At 40.9% G+C, this 25,922-nt stretch overlaps 7 protein-coding genes, 1 long non-coding RNA gene and 1 other non-coding gene across 12 annotated transcripts in view; 7 read left to right on the plus strand and 2 right to left on the minus strand.

Moving 5' to 3' along the window:
• The first annotated feature begins 763 nt into the window (after window positions 1-763).
• LOC104827403 (glutamate receptor 2.7-like) lies at window positions 764-4,586 on the plus strand. Its single transcript, XM_010560577.1, has 5 exons — window positions 764-1,092; window positions 1,936-3,254; window positions 3,369-3,681; window positions 3,769-4,175; window positions 4,272-4,586. The coding sequence occupies exons 1-5, from the start codon at window positions 822-824 to the stop codon at window positions 4,584-4,586; spliced, it is 2,625 nt and encodes an 874-aa protein (XP_010558879.1). The 5' UTR covers window positions 764-821.
• Window positions 4,587-6,186: 1,600 nt separating this feature from the next.
• LOC104826317 (glutamate receptor 2.7-like) lies at window positions 6,187-10,609 on the plus strand. The gene is made up of 5 exons (XM_010558945.1): window positions 6,187-6,535; window positions 6,910-8,243; window positions 8,340-8,652; window positions 8,744-9,138; window positions 9,814-10,609. The coding sequence occupies exons 1-5, from the start codon at window positions 6,253-6,255 to the stop codon at window positions 10,477-10,479; spliced, it is 2,991 nt and encodes a 996-aa protein (XP_010557247.1). The 5' UTR covers window positions 6,187-6,252; the 3' UTR covers window positions 10,480-10,609.
• Window positions 10,610-11,075: 466 nt separating this feature from the next.
• On the plus strand, window positions 11,076-14,484 carry LOC104826318 (glutamate receptor 2.7-like). 2 transcript variants are annotated; one of them, XM_010558946.1, is made up of 5 exons: window positions 11,076-11,542; window positions 11,712-13,009; window positions 13,104-13,419; window positions 13,501-13,895; window positions 14,004-14,484. In XM_010558946.1, exons 1-5 carry the CDS (start codon window positions 11,257-11,259, stop codon window positions 14,274-14,276), a joined length of 2,568 nt encoding a protein of 855 aa, XP_010557248.1. In that variant the 5' UTR covers window positions 11,076-11,256; the 3' UTR covers window positions 14,277-14,484. The 2 variants fall into 2 exon arrangements, with proteins under 2 accessions (XP_010557248.1, XP_010557249.1); XM_010558947.1 differs by having other exon boundaries at window positions 11,715-13,009.
• Window positions 14,485-14,861: 377 nt separating this feature from the next.
• On the plus strand, window positions 14,862-16,638 carry LOC104826319 (uncharacterized protein C20orf24 homolog). The gene is made up of 4 exons (XM_010558948.1): window positions 14,862-15,134; window positions 15,599-15,702; window positions 16,178-16,307; window positions 16,423-16,638. Exons 1-4 carry the CDS (start codon window positions 15,009-15,011, stop codon window positions 16,459-16,461), a joined length of 399 nt encoding a protein of 132 aa, XP_010557250.1. The 5' UTR covers window positions 14,862-15,008; the 3' UTR covers window positions 16,462-16,638.
• A 72-nt stretch (window positions 16,639-16,710) lies between these two features.
• Window positions 16,711-16,782, minus strand: TRNAG-UCC. Its single transcript has one exon. It is a non-coding gene; the product is annotated as a tRNA-Gly (tRNA).
• A 357-nt stretch (window positions 16,783-17,139) lies between these two features.
• Window positions 17,140-19,773, plus strand: LOC104827404 (RHOMBOID-like protein 1). The gene is made up of 6 exons (XM_010560578.1): window positions 17,140-17,629; window positions 18,224-18,387; window positions 18,741-18,904; window positions 19,008-19,267; window positions 19,371-19,497; window positions 19,651-19,773. Exons 1-6 carry the CDS (start codon window positions 17,316-17,318, stop codon window positions 19,771-19,773), a joined length of 1,152 nt encoding a protein of 383 aa, XP_010558880.1. The 5' UTR covers window positions 17,140-17,315.
• LOC104826320 lies at window positions 19,717-20,005 on the plus strand. The gene is made up of 2 exons (XR_773737.1): window positions 19,717-19,755; window positions 19,870-20,005. It is a non-coding gene; the product is annotated as an uncharacterized LOC104826320 (long non-coding RNA).
• Window positions 20,006-23,873: 3,868 nt separating this feature from the next.
• On the plus strand, window positions 23,874-25,631 carry LOC104826321 (expansin-A6-like). The gene is made up of 3 exons (XM_010558949.2): window positions 23,874-24,108; window positions 24,412-24,730; window positions 24,885-25,631. Exons 1-3 carry the CDS (start codon window positions 23,958-23,960, stop codon window positions 25,192-25,194), a joined length of 780 nt encoding a protein of 259 aa, XP_010557251.1. The 5' UTR covers window positions 23,874-23,957; the 3' UTR covers window positions 25,195-25,631.
• An 82-nt stretch (window positions 25,632-25,713) lies between these two features.
• The window catches only part of LOC104826322 (protein kinase APK1A, chloroplastic-like), a 2,777-nt gene continuing 2,568 nt past the window's right edge, over window positions 25,714-25,922 (minus strand). For all 3 annotated transcript variants that reach the window (XM_010558951.2, XM_010558953.1, XM_019204113.1), the window contains exon 8: window positions 25,714-25,920. In XM_010558951.2, coding sequence (XP_010557253.2) covers window positions 25,865-25,920 — 56 coding nt within the window. In that variant the 3' untranslated portion in view covers window positions 25,714-25,864. The remainder of the gene's footprint in view (window positions 25,921-25,922) is intronic.

A 25,922-nucleotide genomic window follows, 5' to 3' on the forward strand; every position in this document is an offset into this window, starting at 1 on the left:
ATAATTAAAAGAATATAGAGGTGGTGGTTTGACTAGGCATAAATTAAACGACCCAATTTTAAAATGATTTTCTCTGTTTTTTTTTTTGGTAATGAAATGATTTTCTTTGATTTAGTCAAAGTCAACGGGGAATGGGTTAAAAATTAAAATAGGATCCTCCAATCTCCTGTCACCATCAAAGCACGTCCCCGGTCTGTTTCCTTGGGATTATTTACTTTTACTTCTACATCTTTTTGTTGAAATAAGCTCTAATTAATACTTTATAAAAACCGTTGTATGTGTGTGTGTATCTATATATCTACATATATAACTTGTTATCACAACACAAAATCTTATATAATTTAGTTTAATAACTATTAATTTATCATCGTTACACTCATATGCATTCCGTACTTATATGTATGTGTGTGTGCGCGCGCGTGTAACTACGTACAACATAGTCTAACGTAAAAGAATAGATCATAAAAGTATGGACTGGATATAGGTCGGTGATTAACGACAAATAACCGTAAAAATTTCGCTATGCACAAATATTATCTAACTTGATATTTAATAATTTTTTTGTATGGGATCTTTAACTTCAAGTGCCACCAATATCTGCCAAATCTTCCTTTTTAATTAATTGGCAGCTGAAGATGTGTAATTTACAAAGAAGTTTCGTATGACGTAAATGCTTTCAAAATCCTCTCTCTTTCTCTCTCTCTCTATCCCTTGACTTTTTCTACCTGTTTTTTTTTTGTTGCTATGATACATGCATAAAAGACTAAAAGAGAGATAAAGGCGCCTCCCTCCTTTGGCTCCTAAATCTTAGGATTAAGGCCATGAAGTACACCAAACCCAAATCACTTGCGGGTTCTTTGGCACCTTTCGTTTGGTGTTTCTCTCTGATGGGAGTTGGGTTTGGGCAGAATTCGACGAGGGAAGTGAAAGTGGGGGTGGTTCTCGATCTCCATACGACGTTCTCCATGATCTGCCTCTCCTCCATCCACCTCTCTCTGTCGGATTTCTATGCGAATCATTCTAATTACACCACAAGGCTTTCCCTTCTTATCAGGGACTCCAACAAAGATGTCGTTGCCGCTTCGGCTGCTGGTTCGTTCCCCCCTATTTTATTGTTTTTTATTTAGTTTGGGAATATTTATTGTACTAGTCTTGTAAAGTTAAAAAAATATTCTTAAAATAGATTAAACCGTTTATTTAAACTCCTTTTTAATAATGCAATATCTTAACTAGTTTTGTGAAAATGTTAAATTTTCTATATATATATATAACTTCTTTGCTACGTAATGTTCTTGAGCACAAGAAAATGTTCTATACATGGTTAATTAATGTGAGAAATCCGAGCAAAATCCCGAATCACTTTGGAGATACGCTTCCATGGAAGCTGGAAACTCACAGAATCTTTGGATGCACCCCAAAAAAAAAAAAAAAAAAAAACGAATCACACATTTGTTTGTAATTGTTTTCGCTCGTTTTGGGTTTACTGTGTTCTATGCTAATAAGATAAGGCATGTAAATCATTTTGTTACTCTTCGGAATATCAGACAAATCTGTGTAATTAAAACTAACTCCAAGCTGTTAGATCCTCGAGTCCAAATGCCCAGACAAGTCTTTTCCCTTCCTGTCTTTTTCCAAGTCAACATTACGCGCTAAATAACATTTAATTAATATACTAACTAATTTTTATTTAATATAGACTATAGTTAGTAGGTAGTATGACAATTATTCAATTGGGGACAGTATTTATCACAGGACAATTGTTGGCTTATCCAACCAAAATATTTATCAACAAAAACAAGATCAAGAAATAAAAAAAGCTATATTTCAGACCGTATGTTTTTTTTCTAACAAAATTCACTACTAGGGTTCAGATTTCTCTTTAAGAACAAGAAAAACTGAAAAACGAGTCCGTGTTTTCGCTTGTGCTGCAAGCAGCCTTAGACCTGATCAAGAACGAGCAAGTGATCGCCATTGTCGGACCACAAAGCTCCACGCAGGCCGATTTCATGATCAGGCTGGGCGAAAAATCCCGAGTGCCCATCATCACTTTCTCGGCCACGAGCCCTTTCCTCTCGTCCATCCGGAGTCCTTACTTCGTCCAAGCAACTCAGAGCGACTCTTCCCAAGTTGAGGCCATCGCCGGAATCGTCAAATCCTTCGGCTGGAGAAGCGTCGTCGTGGTTTACGTAGATGACGAGTTCGGAGAAGGGATTGTGCCTTACTTAGCTGACGCTTTGCAAGAAACCGATGCTCGTATAGTTTATAGAAGCGTGATCTCTCCAGACGCATCCGATGATGAGATTCTCCGACATCTGTATAAGCTGATGACTATGCAGACACGGGTCTTCGTTGTGCACATGTTGCCGAGTCTTGGTTTTCGGGTTTTCGCGAAAGCTAAGGAGATTGGGATGATGGAGGAAGGCTATGTCTGGATTTTGACCGATGCAATGACACATCTTATGAGATCCAATGATCATAAGAACCTTGAGAACATTCAAGGCGTTCTTGGCGTCAGAACCCACGTTCCAAAAACTCAAGAACTCGAAGACTTTCGATTCAGATGGAGAAATAAATTTCAGAAAGAGAACCCTGAAACTGTAGATGCTGAGCTGAATATCTTCGCGTTATGGGCGTACGATATGATCACCGCGTTAGCCACTGCGGTGGAGAAAAATGATGTTATGAACTTAGGTTTCGATAATGTGAACGTTTTGGTGAACGGTACCGATCTTGGTGCCTTTGGAGTCTCTCGCTATGGTCCGATGCTTCAGCGATCACTCTCGGACGTAAGATTCGATGGCTTAACAGGAGAATTCAATCTAACTGAAGGGCAACTACAATCATCAACTTTTGAGATCATCAATGTTAACGGCAATGGCGAGAGAGTGGTTGGATTTTGGACAAGTGACAACGAACTGGTGAAGAAACTGAACCGTACAGACAGGGCAATTGTGTCAAATGACAACCTTGCTCCAGTCATATGGCCCGGGGAGTCAACGTCTGTTCCAAGGGGATGGGAGATTCCTACAAACGTGAAGAAGTTACGTGTAGGAGTTCCGGTGAAAAGGGGTTTCAAGGATTTCATGAAGGTGATGAGAGATCCGGGCACAAATTCAACAATTGTGACGGGATACTCCAAAGATGTGTTTGAAGCAGTTCTTCGACGATTGCCATATTCAATTGTTCCTGAATACATTCCATTCGAGACACCAGATGAGAGTTACAGTGACATGATCTACCAAATCTATCTTGGGGTCAGATCCTAAACCTTCTTATTAGTGCTGATCGGTTTCTCTTTCCGACATTTTCCATTCACAACTGATCATTCTTTTCTCTCTGAATGTTTTGGCTTTCTTTCCTGAAAACAGAAGTTCGATGCTGTAGTGGGAGATGTAACCATAGTAGCAAACAGATCTTTATACGTAGACTTCACATTGCCGTACACAGAATCTGGGGTGTCCATGCTTGTGCCTTTAAGGAGCGACAGGGACAAGAACACTTGGGTGTTCCTCAAACCTTGGAGTTGGGATCTTTGGGTCACAAGTGGATGTTTCTTCATCTTCATCGGATTCGCTGTCTGGGTTCTTGAACACAGAGTCAACGAAGACTTCCGTGGACCGCCTCATCATCAGATCGGAACCAGCTTCTGGTTCTCCTTCTCCACCCTCGTTTTTGCCCACCGTAAATTCATACTTTTCTTCTATTTCAATCTGAGATATTTCCACAAAGAAACCATTAGGCATCAGCTGAGAAACATTTCAATGGCAGGGGAGAGAGTGGTGAGCAATTTGGCCAGGTTCGTGGTGATAGTGTGGTGCTTTGTGGTTTTAGTGCTCACTCAAAGCTATACGGCAAGCTTGACTTCGCTTCTCACGGTTCAACAGCTCCAACCAGCAGTCACGAACGTGAACCAACTAATCAAGAACGGAGATTATGTCGGCTACCAGTTAGGTTCCTTTGTGGTTGGAATTTTGAAGAATCTCGGCTTTGATGAGTCTAAACTCAGGGTTTACGATTCTGCGGAAGAACTGGACGAGCTTTTAACCAGAGGAACTTCCAATGGCGGAATAGCAGCAGCTTTTGATGAAGTGCCATATATGAAGCTTCTCCTTTCTCAGCATTGCTCCAAGTACACCATGGTCGAACCTTCTTTCAAGACTGCTGGTTTTGCCTTTGTGAGTTCTTTCCTCCTTTCCTCTCTCGCTGACACCAAGCTTGCGTTAAGTTGATTTCCCTTTGATCCATCTGCTTCTGGTTTCATGAATCCATAGGCGTTTCCAAAGGGCTCACCTCTTACGGGAGACATCTCGAGGGCAATCTTAAACGTGACTGAAGGAGAAGAAATGAGACAGATCGAGAACAAATGGTTCAAGAAACAGAGCAATTGCCCCGATCCAAACACTTCTCTTTCGTCAAACCGTTTAAGTCTCAGAAGCTTCTGGGGTCTGTTTCTAATCGCGGGAGCTGCTTCGTTCTTGGCCCTTTTCATCTTCTTGGCCGTCCATGGACTTGTCGGACACTGCGTGTTCTGCGACGTCGAAGGGCTTGGAGGACAATGCGTGTTGTCGACGGAAATCACGCTATGAACATCGTCACTGCTCTTCCTAAACGTGTGTGAGCTCATGTCTTTTTTGTCAAAGATTCTTAACAGAGCCCTGAGTTTCCTCCACCCTGAATCTTGAGCATCGTAGAATCGGTTCAACGAGTGCCTCTGTTCGTAAAAGAAGACGGCAAAGAAGATGAAAAGGGCCAAGAACGAAGCAGCTCCCGCGATTAGAAACAGACCCCAGAAGCTTCTGAGACTTAAACGGTTTGACGAAAGAGAAGTGTTTGGATCGGGGCAATTGCTCTGTTTCTTGAACCATTTGTTCTCGATCTGTCTCATTTCTTCTCCTTCAGTCACGTTTAAGATTGCCCTCGAGATGTCTCCCGTAAGAGGTGAGCCCTTTGAGGGGTTCTTCACTCAAATGACCCAGATGGGTCGCATGAATTTCACCTGTACACCAGAAAAAATATAACACATTTTTTTCTCCGTAAAAAGACGAAATTACCCTTAATGAATCACGATATTTATCCGTTCGAAAACAACTTCGTTATTACGACTTCGTAATTAATTCTAAATATAGTTACAAAAAGGTGGCAAAAAAAATCATCCGTCTTATTTTAGTTGTATATCAGTTATATGTTAGTCGCAAAAAGGTCGTAAAAAATAAAACGAAAAGGGTATTTTGGACTTTTTCATCCGAAAAGTGGGTTAAAATTGAAAAAAAAATTTTTTTTTTTTTTGGGTGGTGTACCCTGAAATTAATGTGACCCAAGTGGGTTATTTGGGTAATATTCCCTCTTCAACGCGCGACGGTATGTATGTATCATGGCCTTGCGCAACCCGTCAGGATTCTAGAAGACAATTAATATTGGAATCTTAATAACACCACTGTTTGGTTTTATTACTTTATATACATAAATTCAAATAACTATACTTATTTTAAGTGGCGCATAAATCCTAAATCCATCCACCTCTATATATCACATATTACGTATCTATACACTAACTAATTGCGGATTTATTCGAACAAGTTTATCGTAACGTGACAAGATTTAAATTTTTGCTCTTTTGTCTCCGATCATCGGTTCGAAAACAGTTAATGGGGAGGGAGGGGTTGGATGTTGCTCTCTATATCCTTATTCTAAAGGCTACTCTGGATCTGAAGACCCAGATCGGTTATAAAAAAAAAAGTTATCCAAAAATCAAGAGATAATGTAACTCTGGAAAGCAAAGTGGATATGGACATTCATAATATTATTATTCATATTTCAACAATATGGCCAATTATATATATATGTATGTATAAAAGAGATTTGATTTGGTCAATGGTGAGATGGGGATGCATTATATTTAATATGCTAAATCCCAGGCCACCATCAACCACGTCTCTCTCCGTTTTGTTTGGGATACTGTTACATTGTATTTGTATTGGAACATATATATATATACACCCCAAGTGCAACCAAGATCAACTATGGTGTTTTTTTAATTAATAGGATATAATAAAGGAAAGGAAAGTGATATAAGATTCGCGGCAGATGAGTTAATTTACAAAGAAATTTCGTCTACAGTTTCGTCTACGTAATCACTTGACATGCCCTTTGACCCCTTCAAATGGGCTGTCTTCCTCTATACGTATAAAAGGGAGATGAAGGGGATCTTCTTCTAGCTCGCTCTTTGAGCAGAGAGTTTCCAAGTTTTAGGAGATGAAGATCTTGAATCCAACCACGGAACCCAAATCACTTGCGGGTTCCTTGGCGCTTTTCTTTTGGTGTTTCTCTCTGATGGGAGTTGGGTTTGGGCAGAATTCGACGAGGGAAGTGAAAGTGGGGGTGGTTCTCGATCTCCGTACAACGTTCTCCAAGATTTGTCTCGCCTCCATCCACGTCTCTCTCTCTGATTTCTATGCAAATCATCCTAACTACACCACAAGGCTTTCCCTTCGTATCAGGGACTCCAACCAAGACGTTTTTGCCGCTTCGGCTGCTGGTCCGTTCCCTCTCTCTTTCTCTCTCTCTCTCTCTTACACATATACACACACTTATTTTTTTTACGTAAGCAGGTTTGAAAACAAAAATTACAACCAAAGATTTGAAGACACTGAATGAATGCTTGGGTTTAAGGTTTTTTTTTTTTTTTTTTTTGTGAAATGGGATAGTTTTGTTGACTATTCAGACTCGTTTTGTGTGGCCAAAACTGAATGAAATACTTCACACAAAAATCAAGATATTAGTAAATGTCTTATAATTAGAAATCAAGAACCCACCATATCCGCTTTTCCTAATCAAAATAGTACAAGTGGTTCTCTCCTACGAAGACAAAAGACTGACAAACAGAGCTGTGTTTTCTTGTTGCGCAAGCAGCCTCAGACCTGATCAAGAACGAGCAAGTGATCGCCATTGTCGGACCACAAAGCTCCACGCAGGCGGATTTCATGATCAGACTTACCAAAAGATCTCGAGTACCCATCATCAGTTTCTCGGCCACGAGCCCTTCTCTTGCTTCCATCCGCAGCCCTTACTTCGTCAGAGCCACTCTCAGCGATTCTTCCCAAATTAATGCCATCGTCTCTGTCGTCAAATCCTTTGGTTGGAGGAACGTTGTCGCTGTTTACGTGGATGACGAGTTCGGAGAAGGCATTGTCCCTTACTTAGTCGATGCATTCCAAGACGTAAACACTCGAGTGGCTTACAGAAGCATGATCTCTCCGGATGCGTCCGATGACGAGATTCTTCGGGAGCTTTATAAGCTCATGACGATGCAGACTCGGGTTTTTGTCGTCCACATGTTTCCGAGTCTTGGTTTTCGAGTTTTCGCGAAAGCCAGAGAGATTGGGATGATGGAGGATGGTTACGTCTGGATTCTAACCGATGCAATGACCCATCTCATGAGATCAAATGATCGTAAGAATCTTGAAAATATGAAAGGTGTTCTTGGTGTCAGGACCCATGTCCCGAACTCGAACCAGCTTGAAGATTTCAGAATCAGATGGAGGAAGGAATATCAGAAAGCGAATCCAGAAACCGATGATGCAGGGTTGAACGTTTTCGCGCTTTGGGCGTATGATTCCGTTGCTGCCTTAGCCATGGCAGTGGAGAAAACGAGCTCGATGAACTTAGGAGTCGATGGTGTGAACATTTCGGGGAATGGTTCCGATCTTGGAGCGTTTGGAGTTTCCCGCAATGGTCCAACGCTTATGCGGTCACTTTCAGACACAAGATATAAGGGCTTAACAGGAGAATTCAATATAATCAATGGGGAACTACAACCTTCAGTGTTTGAGATCATCAATCTTAATGGCAATGGCGTGAGAGTGATAGGATTCTGGACACATGACAAAGGACTCGTGAAGGAACTGGACCAAAGGAACGGAACAATGGAACATTATTCGGCATCAAACGAGAGCCTTTTGGCTGTGACATGGCCGGGTGAGTCGACATCAATCCCAAGGGGATGGGAGATTCCGACAAACAGGAAGAAGTTACGTGTTGGAGTTCCGATGAAGGGAGGTTTCGAGGAATTCATGAAGGTGAGATATGATCCGAGAACGAATTCATCAATCGTGAGTGGCTACTCCAAAGACGTGTTCGAAGCTGTTCTTAGACGATTGCCATATTCAGTCACGCCTGAATATATTCCTTTCAAGGCCCCGGTCGAGAACTACACCAACCACTTGGTCTACCAAGTATTTCTTGAAGTAAGTTCTCCTTCTCCCTCTATTCTTGAAATGCTTCTAATCGAAATCTTGAGCCATGTTTTCCATTCAACTGATCATTCTTTTGTCTGAATACAGAAATTCGATGCGGTAGTGGGAGATATAACCATAGTAGCGAACAGGACGGTGTACGTAGACTTCACATTGCCGTACACAGAATCAGGAGTGTCGATGTTAGTGCCTTTAAGGACCAACAGGGACAAGAACACTTGGGTGTTCCTCAAACCTTGGAGCTGGGATCTCTGGGTCACAAGTGGATGTTTCTTCATCTTCATCGGATTCGCTGTCTGGGTTCTTGAACACAGAGTCAACGAAGACTTCCGTGGACCGCCTCATCATCAAATCGGAACCAGCTTCTGGTTCTCCTTCTCCACCCTCGTTTTCGCCCACCGTAAGTTCATACTTTTCTTCCATTTCAATCTGAGATATATCCGCAAAGAAGCCAATAAGAAATCAACTGAGAAGAAACATTTCAATGGCAGGGGAGAGAGTGGTGAGCAATTTGGCGAGGTTCGTGGTGATAGTGTGGTGCTTTGTGGTTTTAGTACTGACTCAAAGCTACACTGCGAGCTTGACTTCGCTTCTCACGGTTCAACAGTTCCAACCAACGGTCATGAACGTGAACCAACTCATCAAGAACGGAGATTACGTTGGGTTCCTACAAGGCTCCTTTGTGCACGACATCTTGAAAAATCTAGGGTTTGGTGAATCTAAGCTCAGATCTTTCACCTCGGTGGAAGAATTGGAAGAGCTGTTCTCCAATGGCCGTATAGCAGCAGCTTTCGACGAAGTGCCCTACCTGAAGGTTTTTCTTTCTCAGTACTGCTCCAAATACACCACGGTTGAAACTTCCTTCAAGACAGCTGGATTTAGCTTTGTAAGTTCTCTCCGGGGCCCGCCTCATCATCAAATCGGAACCAGCTTCTGGTTCTCCTTCTCCACCCTCGTTTTCGCCCACCGTAAGTTCATACTTTTCTTCCATTTCAATCTGAGATATATCCGCAAAGAAGCCAATAAGAAATCAACTGAGAAGAAACATTTCAATGGCAGGGGAGAGAGTGGTGAGCAATTTGGCGAGGTTCGTGGTGATAGTGTGGTGCTTTGTGGTTTTAGTACTGACTCAAAGCTACACTGCGAGCTTGACTTCGCTTCTCACGGTTCAACAGTTCCAACCAACGGTCATGAACGTGAACCAACTCATCAAGAACGGAGATTACGTTGGGTTCCTACAAGGCTCCTTTGTGCACGACATCTTGAAAAATCTAGGGTTTGGTGAATCTAAGCTCAGATCTTTCACCTCGGTGGAAGAATTGGAAGAGCTGTTCTCCAATGGCCGTATAGCAGCAGCTTTCGACGAAGTGCCCTACCTGAAGGTTTTTCTTTCTCAGTACTGCTCCAAATACACCACGGTTGAAACTTCCTTCAAGACAGCTGGATTTAGCTTTGTAAGTTCTCTCCTTTCTCTTTCCTCCGAATCAATGTAACAGTAAAAGATCGATCAATGTACTTGAAAGGCTTAATGATCATCTTCTTCTGCTTTCTTGATCCATAGGTGTTCCCGAAGGGCTCGCCTCTGACCGATGATGTCTCGAAAGCGATTTTAGAGGTAAATGAAGGCGAGGAAATGAGACAGATCGAGAAAAAATGGTTCAAGAATCAGGGCAACTGCTCTGATCCAACCACCGCTCTTTCCTCGAACCCACTGAGTCTCACCAGCTTCTGGGGTCTGTTTCTGATCGCGGGTGTCGCTTCCTTCTTAGCCATTGTCGTCTTCATGGCCATGTTCTTGTACGAACAGAGACACACATGGAAGCAATCCAATGACGCACCTCAAGATTCAATGTGGAGAAAGTCGGCGGTTTTGCTGAGAATCTTCAACGAGAAAGACTTGAAATCGCATATGTTTAAGAAGAGTGAGAATGCTCAGAGTGTGATAGCGATTGAAACATCGCCGAATACGCACTGCCCGCCAAGCCCTTCCACTGCACAGAACACTCCATGGCCGCAGAGTCCGCGGAGTCCTTCCAAAGATTCGAACTTTTCATTCTTCAGGGAGGGAAGAACGTCGTCGTCGTTGGTGTTGAGGGAAGAACATTTCTCCACGGGAGCAGTGGAGCATGATGAAGATGAATATCACGTGGAGATTGAAGTTGGAGACCCCACAGAAAGAGAGAGAGAGATGAGGAACATAATTGCAGAACACATTCCCGCGGGGTAGGAGCTTAGGTTTCTTGGATAACAAGAAACAGCTGTTGTCTGATGTAATAATTCGTTTGTGTTAGCTAGATTGTAAATTCATGATTTATTTACGTCCTATATGTTGTTCTTCACACCCCAATAAACTGAAATACACAAAATTAAAACTTTATAATTCTGAAATTATTCCCAACTTGTTTGGACGCGTGAAGATTGTTCCACATTGATGGTCATATTCACACTGTGGCGTTGATGCTTCACACCCATCTCGGTCTCCTCTCGTGTCTTTGTTCTTGGATTTTTTTTTCGGCTATATATAAATATAAATAATGCCGTATATAGTCTCCCGTAATCTCGTATCAGGGAAGTTTGACTTTTCAACGGAAAGAGAAAAGACCGGGAAGGCAATCATGTATATTCCCACGGCCACTTGTTGTCACTTGTCAGTTGTCACCACCAACCACGGTCCACGCCCCTCTCTCTACGTTAGTATAAGGTTGGTCTTTTATTATAACTTACCTTATGTTTTAGGTGGAAACATTTCCTAACAATATGATTATTTATTTTGTTTTCAATACAAATTATTATAAGAAGGAAATAAGAGTGATGTAAGGTTCGAGGAAAATGTGTAATTCAGATGTCCTTACACGTAAATCTCTCTCTCTCTCTCTCTCTCTCTCTCTCTCTCCCTCCGACAGTCCGACTCTTTCCAAAGGCCAGCATGTACAAAAGGGAAACCCAGACGTCTTCTTTGCTTGCTCGTTGTTGTGCAGAGCGGAGTTTTCTCAAACCTTAGGAGATGAAGATCATTCACTTCACTACAAACCCTAAATCACCTCTGTGTTCTTCGTTCTTTAGTTTCGTTTGGTGTTTCTTGCTGATGGGAGTTGGGTTTGGGCAGAATTCGACGAGGGAAGTGAAAGTGGGAGTGGTTCTCGATCTCCATACGACGTTCTCCAAGATCTGTCTCTCCTCCATCCACGTCTCTCTGTCGGATTTCTATGCGAATCATCCCAACTACACCACAAGGCTTTCCCTTCTTATCAGGGACTCCAAGAAAGATGTCGTTGCCGCTTCGGCTGCAGGTTCTCTTTCTCTCTCTCTGCGCTGTAAAATTAGGGTTGCCTAGGGTTTACTTTTTCTTGATTTCCGACAATTATTTGGGGCCACGCTTCTATTGAAAGCTAGAACTGTTACATAACCATAAAAAAACAGAAGGCTGAAAAACAGAGCTGTGTTTGCTTGTGGTGCCAGCAGCCGTAGACCTTATCAAGAACGAGCAAGTGATCGCCATTGTCGGACCACAAAACTCGATACAAGCCGACTTCATGATCAGACTTACCAAAAGATCTCAAATACCCATCATCAGTTTCTCGGCCACGAGCCCTTCTCTCGCTTCCATTCGCAGTCCTTACTTCATCAGAGCAACTCTCAGCGGTTCTTCCCAAGCCAAACCCATCGCCTCTGTCGTCAAATTCTTCGGTTGGAGAAACGTCGCCATGGTTTATGTAGACGATGAGTTCGGAGAAGGCATTGTGCCTTACTTAGTCGATGCATTGCAAGACGTCAACACTCGTGTTTCTCACAGAAGCGTGATCTCTCCGGATGCATCTGATGATGATATTGGCAAAGAGCTTTATAAGCTAATGACGATGCAGACTCGGGTTTTTGTCATTCACATGTTGCCGCGTCTTTGTTTTCGAGTTTTTGCGAAAGCTAAAGAGATTGGAATGATGGAGGAAGGGTATGTTTGGATTTTGACAGATGCAATGACCCATCTCATGGGATCGGCTGATCGTAAGAACCTTGAAAACATGCAAGGAGTTCTTGGTGTCAAGAACCATGTTCCGAAATCCAAGGAGCTCGAAGAATTCAGACTAAGGTGGAAGAAGAGATTTCAGAAAGAGAATCCAGGAATTGTAGATGCAGAGCTGAACGTTTTCGCGTTATGGGCATATGATTCAATCACTGCCTTAGCCATGGCGGTGGAGAAAACAGGTGTAATGAACTTAGGATTTGATGGTGTGAACGTTTCGGGAAAGGGTACCGATCTTGAATCCTTAGGAGTCTCTCGCTACGGTCCAACCCTTCTCCGCTCTTTCTCGAACACGAGATTCATGGGCTTAACAGGAGAATTCGATGTAACCGGCGGGCAACTACAATCTAGAATATTTGAGATCATCAATCTTAATGGAAGCAGCGAGAGAGTGATCGGATTCATGACACAAAACAAAGGACTCGTGAAGAAACTGAGTCCCACCAAGGAAGGCCTGGCTCCAGTGATATGGCCGGGGAAGTCGAAGTCTGTTCCGAGAGGATGGGAGATTCCGACAAAGGAGAAGAATTTACGTGTCGGAATCCCACCTAGGAGAGGTTTCGAGGAGTTCGTGAAGGTGAGGAGAGATCCTAATGATAACTCAACGGTTGTGACTGGATACTCCATAGATGTATTCGAAGCAGCTCTTAAACGGTTGCCTTATGCCATCACTCCTTATTACATTCCCATAGAACCGGAAAAGAACAAGAATTACCAGTTCCCCGGTCTTCCCGAGGTGAGTTTCTCTCTTTCTGTCCCTAATCAAAATCTTTTACATTCACCTGAATGCATGTTTTCTCTAAATGCTTTGTCTTTCATACCTAACACAGAACTTGGATGCAGCAGTAGGAGACATAACCATAGCAGCGAGCAGGGCAATGTACGTAGATTTCACATTGCCATACACAGAATCTGGAGTGTCAATGGTCGTGCCTCTGAGGAAGAACAACAAGGACAATAACACTTGGGTGTTCCTCAAACCTTGGAGTTTGGATCTTTGGGTCACAACTGCATGTTTCTTCATCTTCATCGGATTCACGGTATGGGTTCTTGAGCACAGAGTCAATGAAGATTTCCGTGGACCGCCTCACCATCAGATCGGAACCAGCATTTGGTTCTCTTTCTCCACCATGGTTTTTGCCCATCGTATGCTTCATCTTTTCTTCTTTCTTACGTGGAATTTCATGATTCAAAAACATTTTTTTGACATTGTCATATATATGACAGGGGAGAGAGTGGTGAGCAATTTGGCGAGGTTCGTGGTGATAGTGTGGTGCTTTGTGGTTTTAGTACTGACTCAAAGCTACACTGCAAACTTGACTTCGCTTCTCACGGTGCAACGGCTCCAACCAACGGTCACGAACGTGAATCAACTTGTCAAGAATGGAGACAATGTCGGGTACCAAAAAGGCTCCTTCGTGTTTGGGATCTTGAAAAATCTAGGGTTTGATAAATCTAAGCTCATAGCTTATGAGTTTCCGGAAGAACTGGACGAGCTTTTCTCGAAAGGTGGTATAGCAGCAGCGTTTGACGAAGTGCCCTACTTGAAGGTTCTCCTTTCACGGCACTGCTCCAAGTACACCATGGTTGAACCATCCTTCAAGACTTCTGGTTTTGGCTTTGTAAGTCACTTCTCCCCTTTCCATTGTTTGTGGTGAGGTGATTACTGATTAGAGAAACCAGTCAAGACAGGTGTGTATAAAAAACAGTTTTGCTTTCTTGATCTATAGGCGTTCACCAAAGGCTCTCCTCTGACGGGCGATGTCTCGAGAGCGATCCTGAAAGTGACGGAAAGCGAGGAAATGAGACGGATCGAGAAGAAATGGTTCGGGAAACGAAGCAATTGCTCTGATCCAAACGCACCCCTTTTGTGGAACCGTTTGGGTCTAAGCAGCTTCTGGGGTCTCTTTCTAATCGCGGGGGTTGCCTCCTCCTTGGCCCTTCTCGTCTTCTTGGCCATGTTCTTGTACGAACAGAACCGCACATTGGACCAACCCAAATGATGAAATCTTGGATCCAATACGGAGAAAATCTTTGAGGAGAAAGACGTGAATTCTCACGTTGAGGAAGAGTGGTGCTCATCACCGAATACAGACATTGCCCTCCAAACCCCTCGACGTAATATTGTGATATTTTTCTAAAATGTAAATAGAATCTTCGAAAGTTTCGGACTTTCCATTCTTTAGTGAGCAAAGAAGGTTGTCAATGGAAGGACAGGTCTCTTCGAGACCAGAGAGCTACATGGAGAGGACGATCATTCTGGGATTGAAGGTGGAGTTGAGAGAGTCTTTTTTCTTGTCATTCTCTTCATTTAACTTCACGTCAAGGTTCGAAGCCTCTGAGCGAAAAAGAGGGGTTATCTAGAAAGAGATTTATGTATATAGTACAATATTATATATATATATATATAATGGTGGATTTACTGAACAAAATTTACGAAATCTTAATCTTAAGGTTTTTTTGGTAATTATCTTAATCTCGAGTTGTATAATGATAACTCATGAAATCATCCTCCAACTCTATTTGTCACGTGTATGGCACGTGACTCCGGATTTCAAAAAGAAAAAAAAGTGAGAAAAACTCTCTTGTTCCCGGTAGGAGTGGATCTCTATCAGAAATAAAACGTTGTCACAGAACCAGATTTTAAGAACCCTAGCTTCGATCTGGACACCTCGATCTAATCTCATCGATCAATTACGCCAGCTTCAATCCGGGTTTTAAACCATATAGAGAATATGAAGAAAGGGAAATCTTCGAAGTCGAATCATCAAGACCACCATGAACAGCTGCACTACCAAAACAACCATCTGGGTGCTTCGAAATTTGCCAAATTGTTTGACCCGGAAGCTTCCTGGGACAAGGTATACTCTCCTTCAGACATAACTCGCAGATGTTTAGGGTATTGTGCTTTCTTTGTCTAAGCCCGGTCACTAAATCTCTTAAAGTTGAGTTCTTGCGATTTGTTCTGTCGTTGGAACCGATTACATCTGCTCTCTGTCGAATTTTTTTACCGTAGAAGTTGGAATGTAATGTTTAGTAGCGGTTGAGAGCTTTATAAAGCCAGTTTCTTTCCCTGCGTTTTTAGCCTAAGTTTAGCGGTACGGACATTGGACTTGTTATGGATATGGAATGATAGGGAATTTCTGAATTAGGAATGATTCTTTTCCCCTTCTTCGGACGGTCCAATGTCCTGTGACATTTGTGAAAAGTTGAGTACTAAGATCTGGTCTGGTCTCTGGTGCATTGGCTTAAAATGTGGTCTATCAATCGTGTTATTGTTTTGAATTCGTGGGTTTATGAAAATCTGCCATTGTTAATGGGACAGGACCAACTAGGAGATGTATTGCATTGGATCCGACAAGTGGTGGGACTTGTATTCGGGTTGCTATGGGGTGCGATACCTTTGGTGGGAGGCATATGGATTCTACTGTAAGTTATCTTTCTTGCAAGTAAAAATGGTGAAACCAAGGTCCTGTTTTAACCCAAGTTCGTATTTAAAGAATTTAGATATACATATACTTGACCGCCAATTGGCGTCGTTCGATGTCGCTGGTGTGCTGTCTCTTGAATTCCTGTCTTTTAGACAATAAGCTACATCAGTGACTGTTTCCCTTTTCCACTCTCTATTCAGATGTTTGAATTATATAGGAAAAGAGTTGAGCTAAGTTTCGAACTTCTGTAGATGTTTGCAAGAAAAAAAAAACTCCAATCTATATAGATGTTTTCAAGATTCTAGCTCGTTCAGTGTCGCCATGTAATGATACAAAAAATATAAATCTGGCTGCAATATTCATGTCATGACATATGTAAAGAAAGATCCAATGTTTGCATTGCATCATCTGCTGAGTTAGTTTCTCTTCAACCCATCTCGGTTAGTTTATTCTTGAACGTAACAAATGTGCAGATTTCTGGCGTTATCCTCTGGTATAGTATACAGTTACTACGCGATGGTACTAAAGATCGATGAGGAAGAATTTGGTGGTCATGCAGCACTTCTGCAGGAGGGTCTGTTTGCTTCTCTGAGTCTGTTCCTGGTCTGCACGCACACCTATCTCTTCTTCTGCTCATCGTCTTCGTTTTTCGTCTATCACTCGCCCAATAATGTTTCTCTGAAATCGTCTTGAGCGTTTTTAACCATTTACGTTTCAGCTCGCGTGGATTCTGGTGTATAGCTTGACCAACTTCTGACAGAATCTGACTGAAAGCTGATGAATGAGAAGGTGCTTTCATGGCTTCTCGGGTTGGCATGATTCTTTTACGCTGCCTGGATCCTTTTTTTTTTGGTAGAAGATGACTAAGATTCCAGTGTCACTTTTGGGATTGATTTATACTCGCAAATAAACAGAGTTCGAAAATTTCGCTTCACTCTCAATCTTCAATTCAAGTAGTTACCTGTCTGTTATATGCCCAAGCCAAAAATAATAATAAAATGGATACTGCGTCTGCCGGGAGTCGAACCCGGGTCTATTGCTTGGAAGGCAATTATCCTAACCGTTGGACTACAAACGCTTGCTGTCAATTGCTCATAAAATATTTAATTGATATATATGAAAAAGCAAATAGCCCAAAAAAGCAAACAGATCTTCTGAAATTACAAGAAAAGGAAAGGAATATTTTATTATTGAATTAAGATCAGGTGAATTATCAAAATCAAAGGTTATTATTTATTATTAAGACTTGAATCTGACTCATTTCCATGTGACTTATCATCCATTGTATTCCTCATTAATCAAATCAAATCAAATCAATCTAATTAATGAAAATTGGATCTTGCCGGAGATTTTATATGCATATATGTATGTAGTCACGTATTCTTATTATAGTATGTATTATGCATTCGCCTTAAGAAGAGTCACTTAATTATATAGTTAATTAACGTCTCCGCGAGGATTTAATTACCTGTAAAGCAGCAAAGACGCTTGATTCATTTTCTCGTTACACGAGATTCCCCTTCGCGTTTGCACGACAATGTCGTGAAGCTCGAGTCTTTTTTTCCTCAGGTTTTGTTCTCTGGATCGAATCGGCCTGAAGGAGAAGTTCTAATGACGCGGGATCGGCGGGAGGGCGTGGAGATCAAGGTGGTTAACCCGCCGCCGCACAACCCGTCCGTACAACCGCCGTCTACGGCGGCGCGTAGCCGGAGGAAGCACTCGCCGTTCTCAGAGTTCAGAACGTTCAAGCTGTGGTTTCCGTGGCTCGTGCCGGCGTTCGTGGTGGCTAACATTGCACTGTTCGTCATCGCCATGTACATTAACAATTGCCCCAGGAATTCGCCGAATTGCTTCGCTAGGGTTTTGGGGAGGTTCGCTTTTCAACCCATGAAGGAAAATCCTCTTCTGGGTCCTTCTTCTTTAACGTGGGTATCCTAAATCTCCGACCTTTTCTTTGCAACTATGCGTACATGTTTGTGTAATTCGCGGTTTTGTTTGTCTGGTCGTTGAGAGTCTCGCTAAAAGTCTTTTGAATCTACAGTTGATTTCGATATGTTCAATTTCATGAATTTCCAATGACAAACATTTTAAATTCGTTTATTATAATATGATGATATGCGAAATTTTGATGGGGGCGTTAATTAGTTCTTGATGATTTTTACATTGACGATCGACATTAGCAGCTGTCATGTTGAATATAGCTACTTGTTCTAGACCTTAGATTCCATGTGGTCTCAGAACTCAGACAAGAAATTTATGTGATTTCATGTTTTGGGCAATTTTAGTTGAACCTTTGCTTTTTGTGTAGTTTCTTACAGTTAACTCAGAAGGGGAGTTGTGGTGATAATTCATACTTGATTACATTTCGGAACTTAATGTACATTTTCATGTAGTATTCACTAGGAGTTGTCCTATGGCTGCATATGCTTGTGAGGTTAAGATTCTCAGCCAGCTGTTTAGCTGTACCCGGAGCGTGAAATTTGCATTTATGCGTTACAATGGTGCCTTTTGCTTTCCAGATTGGAGAAAATGGGCGCCTTAGAGGTTTCCATGGTTGTCCAAAAGCACCAAGTCTGGCGTTTATTCACTTGCATATGGCTGCATGCTGGAGTTTTCCACGTACTTGCCAATATGCTGAGCCTTCTCTTCATTGGAATTCGACTTGAACAAGAATTTGGATTTGGTATGCTCCAGATTTTTCTCAGTTGTTGTCAACTTCTTCCCATCTTCTAGGATGAACCATTTGTCTGAATCTCGGCTCTTTCTGTCTCTTCGTGGAAGTTCATAGCTTTTGCAGTGTCTGTTGATCATGAAATGCTGTGTTTTGCAATCAAGCCATGCGACATATGCTAAAGACCGCATTTTGATGATTTTGGTTATATTATATTTCTCAGCTGTCTTCCTTTTCCGGATATAGGGACATCATGCTTATCACAGCTAACATGAAAACCGTGAGCATGATATTGCTGCATGGAACAGCTTTTGTTTCCACAGCCGAAAAACCTTCTCACCCTTTTCTGAAACTTTTATCGACAGTACGCATTGGATTGCTCTACATCATCTCTGGTTTTGGTGGAAGTTTGTTGTCTTCTCTCTTTAACCGGACGGGTATCTCTGTTGGTGCCTCTGGAGCACTTTTTGGCTTGCTTGGCGCTATGCTTTCTGAGCTCCTCACAAATTGGACTATATACGCCAATAAGGTAACTGTGATTTCTACGTTATCGAAATAACCGGATACAAAAATGGTCGGAACTTTCACATTCCCTTGTGCTGAAAGCTTCATCATCTGTTTCCCATTTGCAGTTTGCAGCTCTTCTGACTCTCATCTTCATCATAGCAGTAAATTTAGCTGTGGGTATCCTTCCCCACGTAGACAACTTTGCGCATCTCGGAGGATTCACTTCCGGTTTTCTCCTAGGGTTTGTGTTCTTGATCCGTCCTCAGTATGGATACTTCAACCAGAAGAGTGCATCCAGAGGAAATGCCGCATCGTCTGCTAAGTCCAAACACAAGACGTACCAATATGTTCTTTGGGTCATGTCTTTAGTACTTTTGATAGCCGGGTATGCTATTATCGCCGCCTCGCCTCTTCAACACACATCGATATTCTAACGTACCGTTCTTCCTTTTGGATCTCTGATGTGAAAGTTATGTCGATATGATCAGATACACTGGCGGGCTGGTAGTGCTACTTCGGGGGACGGATCTGAACAATCATTGTTCATGGTGCCATTACCTCACCTGTATTCCCACGTCGTTGTGGAGCTGCAAAACCCAAGAAGTGTACTGCGAGGTAGAAACCTATGCATATCCTTTCCATAAACTTTGTGAAAATAGAATGTGGAATTGAGGTTCTTTCAGGTGATTTTCCAGCCGTCCGTACTGTTTTTTTTTAATTAAAAAAAAAAGGCTGATGGTTATGGCGTGTGGTGATTGATTGTTGCAGTCGAGACAGAGGGGGAACAGTATGAGCATGACGTGCATGGCTAATGGCAGGGAGGGGGCGGACACTCTCTCAGTTATGCAGCTGACGACACACACACCTATTCATGTAATTCCTCCCCATTAGGAAATGGTTATTTCATTTGATTTTATTTATTTTTAATCTAATTGTGCTGTTCGATTCATTGTTTGGTCGATTTGTATAAACTGCAACTTTTTCAAGCGAGGTTGCCATGGTCAATGTTCGGTTGAAGGTCAAGGGCTTTTTCGTCATACAAGGATCAAAAGATGTTTCTGAGATTGGGCCTCGTTTACTTGTGGGCCAGGGATTGCGATGGGCCCATATTTACTATGATTAATTTCACATTTAAAAAGATTTTTGTCGGATTAAGACATGATCAAGGATGCCGTTCGCATCAAGCTTGGAACTACGGCGTTTGACGAGGAACGATACTTGAATTACTCAAAGTCTGATTCAACTGACTTCATAGCCAACGAACCTTCTTTTAATCAAATTGGTCGCCGTTTAAAGAATGGTCGTTATGTTAGTTGTGATAGTAGGTTGCTTTAATTGAAGGTGACCCATTGCAATGCAATTCAATAGAACATTTTTCCAATTTTTTTAAATAAGTCACTCGTACAAAATTTTAGCCTCAATTCATATACATATATATATATATATATATATATATATATATTCAAATAATTTTTTTAAAAATTTTTAATTTCCATAGAACATTTTTCCAATTTTTTATTTACTTGTGTGGGCTCCGACGCTTTTCTTTAACTTTTCATGTAATTCTCGCAAAAAAATAAAATACGAAAATAAAGAAATGAACGGAATTACTTTTATTTATTGTTATATCTCTTCTTATTCTGGTTACATTATAATGAAAATGAAATACATATTTATAGAAAAGTTAAGAAACAGAGTAAAAAAGAAATATAGACATAATAGAAACAAATCAGATATATAATATTTGGTATAATGATATTATATCTATTATTATTCTCCATCATATCTCAAATCTTATTTTACTCGCATCATATATTCATTTTCCCATTTTAATAATTCTTTCATCCTTGGGGAGATTTGCGTAAAGAGAGAGACAAAACGAAAAGGAAATGAATGATTTTGCTGAAGTAATTATGTGGTCCATCCATTTTTTATATGTACAACCAATTTTATTCACGGATTCTGATAATTCTACCGGTTTATCATATACGCTATAAAATTTTGGAATGATATTCTATATTTATATATATGATCTACGAGTATTAATTAAGCCAAGTGTTTTCCACGAAATCGTAAGGCATCAATGGTTAACCATAAATCATTTTCAGACAATTTTAACTCGTTTTCAGACAATTATTGAGGAAAGCTGACATGTTTGTCTCCCTCTCTGGGCTCGTTTAGTCAAAACCAGTCTTCCTCTAATGTCTCTGTCCATTTATTCCAATATATAAAGATATTAATTTTAAACCATATAAAACCAGCTTATTCGGATAGGGTTTTGCAGCCCGAAAGCTCAACAGTTTAATCATTAGCGGTCTTCCAATAAGTGAACCAACAAAGATCTTGGTTCTATATAAACAACTTATGCAAGCATTCACTTCCACTATTTGATATTCCCACCTAACCCAGCATACGTTATAATGAGCTATGTCGCATGCTAGCTGCATGCTTCGTATAATGGCGCCTATATTCTCAGTGACAACTTATTTCAATCCAAAAATAAAAAAATGATTATAAGATTTGCGAGTCCAAGGCAGAAACAGTGATAATATCACATGGACTTAGCCATATATCTTTGTCTTTGGCTCAAAATTTCAAAATTGCGTTTGAGCGCTGAATAGAAATAGAAATTTGTATCCCATCTTATTGTTTCTTAATCGTCACGATATATGTGGACAAAATGACACCTGGGATTTTTCACCAAGGTGAACAACAATTTATGTAACCAATACTACTTTGAAAACCTGTTAATCTGAATACAAAATCCGGTATTGTTGCTTGCTGTTATTTTAACCTATATATAGCCCCACCACCAACTCAAATACTGTATTTAATTTAACCTAAACTAATATCATTAATTTGACTAATTAACCGTATCTTTAGAAATACGAAAAGAACAAGAACAAAAATGATTAAGGAGAATGAATTCATCGAAGGGGCCAAATAGATGCCACTGAAAATCCAGCGCTTGTAACATTGTGTCTCGATTTTCAATATATGTAAGTAGCTTCACTCAAATTATTGCAATAATAGCATGTTATCATACGATACTATATAATATGTAGTAATCAAATTACATGTTAAACTTATATAAATTTGTATCTGAACTCTTCATACAAATATCCATGCATTCTATTTATTAGAAAAAAAATGTTAATTTTTTTCCGAGAAAAAAAAAAAAGAGAATAATACAATGTTAATATAACAGCAACAATACCGGATTTTGTATTGGCCCACGTTTGGTAGGGTGAGGATTGCGTCATTGGATCCCATCTCCACCAAGAAATTGGAGTTGTTGCACACGCGTCAGGATATTATTGGCCCACGTATCATTTTTGGTACAAAAGACAGTGTTGTGGAGAAGCACGTGGGGGAGGTTGAACTCCTACACCCGTTTTAACTTTTGAAGAAGTTATATTAAAAATTAAAAATTCTTAATTTTGCGCCCATACACTTAATTTTTATCACGTAAAAATTATTTGTTTGTTGAACTTCAAAATGTAAAACAAACAACTGCGCTGGTAATTTTTTTCATATACCATCTCAAAGGGAAAAAGAATTATAATGTATTTATTATTTCAAAATTTTAATTGATTAGGGGAAATAAGAGGAAAATACGCAAGCATGCGTATAGTAATAATAGCGTGTGGCTCGAGATCTTTTTTCCTTTCTTTTTTTTTCACATTGAAAACACAGTTTTTCTCAATAATAAATTATTGTATGGTTTGAGCTTAGACTCTCATTTATTTAGATATTCGTTTTAATAAATTTATTATCGGTATACCCACCTTCACTCAGTTAAAATTTTAAAACGAACTCGCCGGTTAACATGTTCCGATGATTACGGTAATCATGCGGGACCCATATAGTCCACGTCGGACACTCTTTAGTTAAAATTTTAAAACGAACTCGCCGGTTAACATGTTCCGATGATTACGGTAATCATGCGGGACCCATATAGTCCACGTCGGACTCTCTTTCTCTTCAAGTGTCTTCCAGTTTGGTTCGGATTCTCTCATGTGGACCCCACTCTTTATCCTCCAATCCCAGCCGTTAATCACGCTTCTCCCTCCCGTACCCCTATTCTTTCCTTTGTTCCCACAATTGCCCCCCCAATCTCCTCCCGTTTGTTATCATGGGCCAGTAACTTTCCCAGGGCTAAATTCGTCATATCACAGACCAGTGTTGGCTCGTTGTCTATTTGATTTTTTTTTTTTTTTTGTGGATAGTAGTCCTACGGTCCTACCTCGATACCTCCCTATGTACACTGTAACGCGTTTATACATGTACTTCACAACATATATTTTTTGAATTTTATTTTTTAAAAATGCATTTAATATTATTATGTGACTTAAAAATCAGTCATACCATATATAATAACTTCTTTATTATAAAAACTGGGATGGGAAACAATTTTTATAATTTCTTTTTAAAAGTATTAAGGTTTTTCTTCAAATTCTTAGGTAGATTTTTTCCCCATAAATAATTATGGATATGATAGTGTAATATTATATAATTCGCGAACTTTAGCAGCCTATATTTGCCACTTTTTTTTTTTAATTTAGCGTAAATGCGTAAGCGTAAGAAAGAAAAACAGAATTTTGTAGTGAAAGGGACGAAAACAAAGATTAGTTTGACGCGAGTGAGAGGCGCGTGAAGCAACGGCTTCATATCCGACAGGAGTTAAACGTCTTTATCCGTACACATACAAATATGATTGGGCCGTGAGATACACGCTCGGGGGTGAGACATGTTCTGGTCCACAATAGAAGAAATGACAAAAAATATAGACATTTAATCATGTTAATGCAATATGTTTAGTAGGGTCCAAAATTTTGAATCTTTAATTAGAATATTTGAATTCCATTTTTATCCAAAATTTTGAATCTTTAATTAGAATATTTGAATTCCATTTTTATGTGGTATAATCTTGTTATTAAAAAAATATTTTTCCCATGTAGTTATATACACCTTCCATTCCCTCCTCCACAAGCACGAACAATTTACCACTCATCATCTGCCTTCTTCCTCATCTCTCTCTCTCTCTCTCTCTCTCTCTCTCTCTCTCTCTGACAATGGCAATGTCTGGTTGGGTCTTTGTGCTGACCGTTCTTGTGGGTTTAACATCAATGTCCGAAGCAAGAATACCAGGTGTGTACAGAGGTGGAGCTTGGCAGAATGCTCATGCCACTTTCTATGGAGGTTCTGATGCTTCAGGAACTATGGGTATGTCTGATCATCAAGAACCACCATTAACTATTTCGGCAGTGTTTTCTTGAAAGATTTTATATTCTCGGCTTTACCATGACATTAGGAGAAAGACTCAGACCCATTTTGTTATTTTCGTCTTACATTGTAAAATGTCTGTACCAAATCGGAAACTTAACCCAGAAACGGCACAGTTCACGCCGAGATTCAAGAAACCATGCCTGCAAATCGCCTCAAAACCCTAGCTTTCTCTCAATCACATACCAGAGACAATAAACTCTAAAAGAACACTTTTCACTTGCTCTTCTGTCTTGAAAACAGGGGGTGCTTGTGGGTACGGAAACCTTTACAGCCAAGGCTATGGAGTCAGCACAGCGGCGTTAAGCACAGCTTTGTTCAACAATGGCTACCGCTGCGGAGCATGTTTCGAGATCAAATGCGCAAACGATCCCACATGGTGCCATTCGGGGAGCCCTTCTATCTTCATCACGGCTACCAACTTCTGCCCTCCGAACTTCGCTCTTCCCAGCGACAATGGCGGCTGGTGCAATCCTCCGAGGCCTCACTTCGATCTCGCCATGCCCATGTTCCTTAGAATCGCCGAATATCGCGCCGGAATCGTTCCCGTCGCTTACCGCCGGTAAGAAAACACCCTTAATCCCCTTCGAGAAAGTGCATAGGACACGATTAAGAAGATAGGAAAAAGCCCTTGAGTTGTGAAACCCTAGAAGAAAAAGTTCATGGTCATGGAAAATGACGAAACTGACCTCGCGGCGTACGGCTTACTTATGTAGGGTGCCATGCCGGAAAAGAGGAGGGATACGTTTCACGATCAACGGGTTCCGTTACTTCAACTTGGTGCTGATAACGAACGTGGCCGGAGCCGGAGACATAGTGAGGGTGAGCGTGAAAGGGTCACGGACTGGGTGGATGAGCATGAGCAGGAACTGGGGGCAGAATTGGCAATCTAACTCCGTTTTGGTTGGTCAGTCGCTCTCCTTCCGCGTCACAGGCAGTGACCGTAGAACCTCCACCTCCTGGAACATCGTCCCATCTCACTGGCAGTTTGGTCAGACCTACGTCGGCAAGAACTTCAGGGTCTAACTCCGTCAGGGGCATTTTCGGAAGATCTCAAAATATATAGACCTTATTATATTATATTAGTATAGTGTCTACTGTCTAATATCTATTCTAATATTTACCCTTTTTAGCTGTTGTTATGCCGAAGGCGTAGCAGAAAATGAAATTAGCCAAGGGAGGAAAGACTTTCCTTGTTCGGTAATTCCATTTTTACCCCTTCTCTTTAGGAGCTTTGGTTGCGGCCGTCAAAGTGGATGGTTCACTTTCTTATGTTCGTTGTTTTTGGGGGGGCAAAGTTGGAAGTTTGTGGGAATTTTGGGAAGCTGAGGCGGTTGCAACAAGATTTTCAGCCGACAGCCCAGATTTAGTATAAAAGCAAGTTGTAATTGTAGTTGTAGTGACTATATATGTATGTGATGACCAGTCAAATTGGAAATTTACCGAGTACTTTATTTTTCTTTCATTCATGGCTGGATTGACCCATAAGATAATTAATAATGACCTTTGTCTGAGGCCCAAATATATAAGAATGATAAAAGCCCATATTTGAACTGCACCGGAAACATATATGTATCAATATATATGTATACACTGTTTATAAAGTGGTAAGAGAAAGGATACATTTTCAAAACAAAAAAAAAGATTCAATTTTTACCTATAGAAGTTCGTGGAAAATTAAAAATTGCCATAACATCTAGACATGCAGTGGCGAACCAGACGGCCGAGGATAAGCGGCAGTGCCATTGGCAGGG

Source organism: Tarenaya hassleriana, unplaced genomic scaffold, assembly GCF_000463585.1.
Source record: "Tarenaya hassleriana unplaced genomic scaffold, ASM46358v1 Cleome5, whole genome shotgun sequence".
Lineage (NCBI taxonomy): Eukaryota > Viridiplantae > Streptophyta > Magnoliopsida > Brassicales > Cleomaceae > Tarenaya > Tarenaya hassleriana.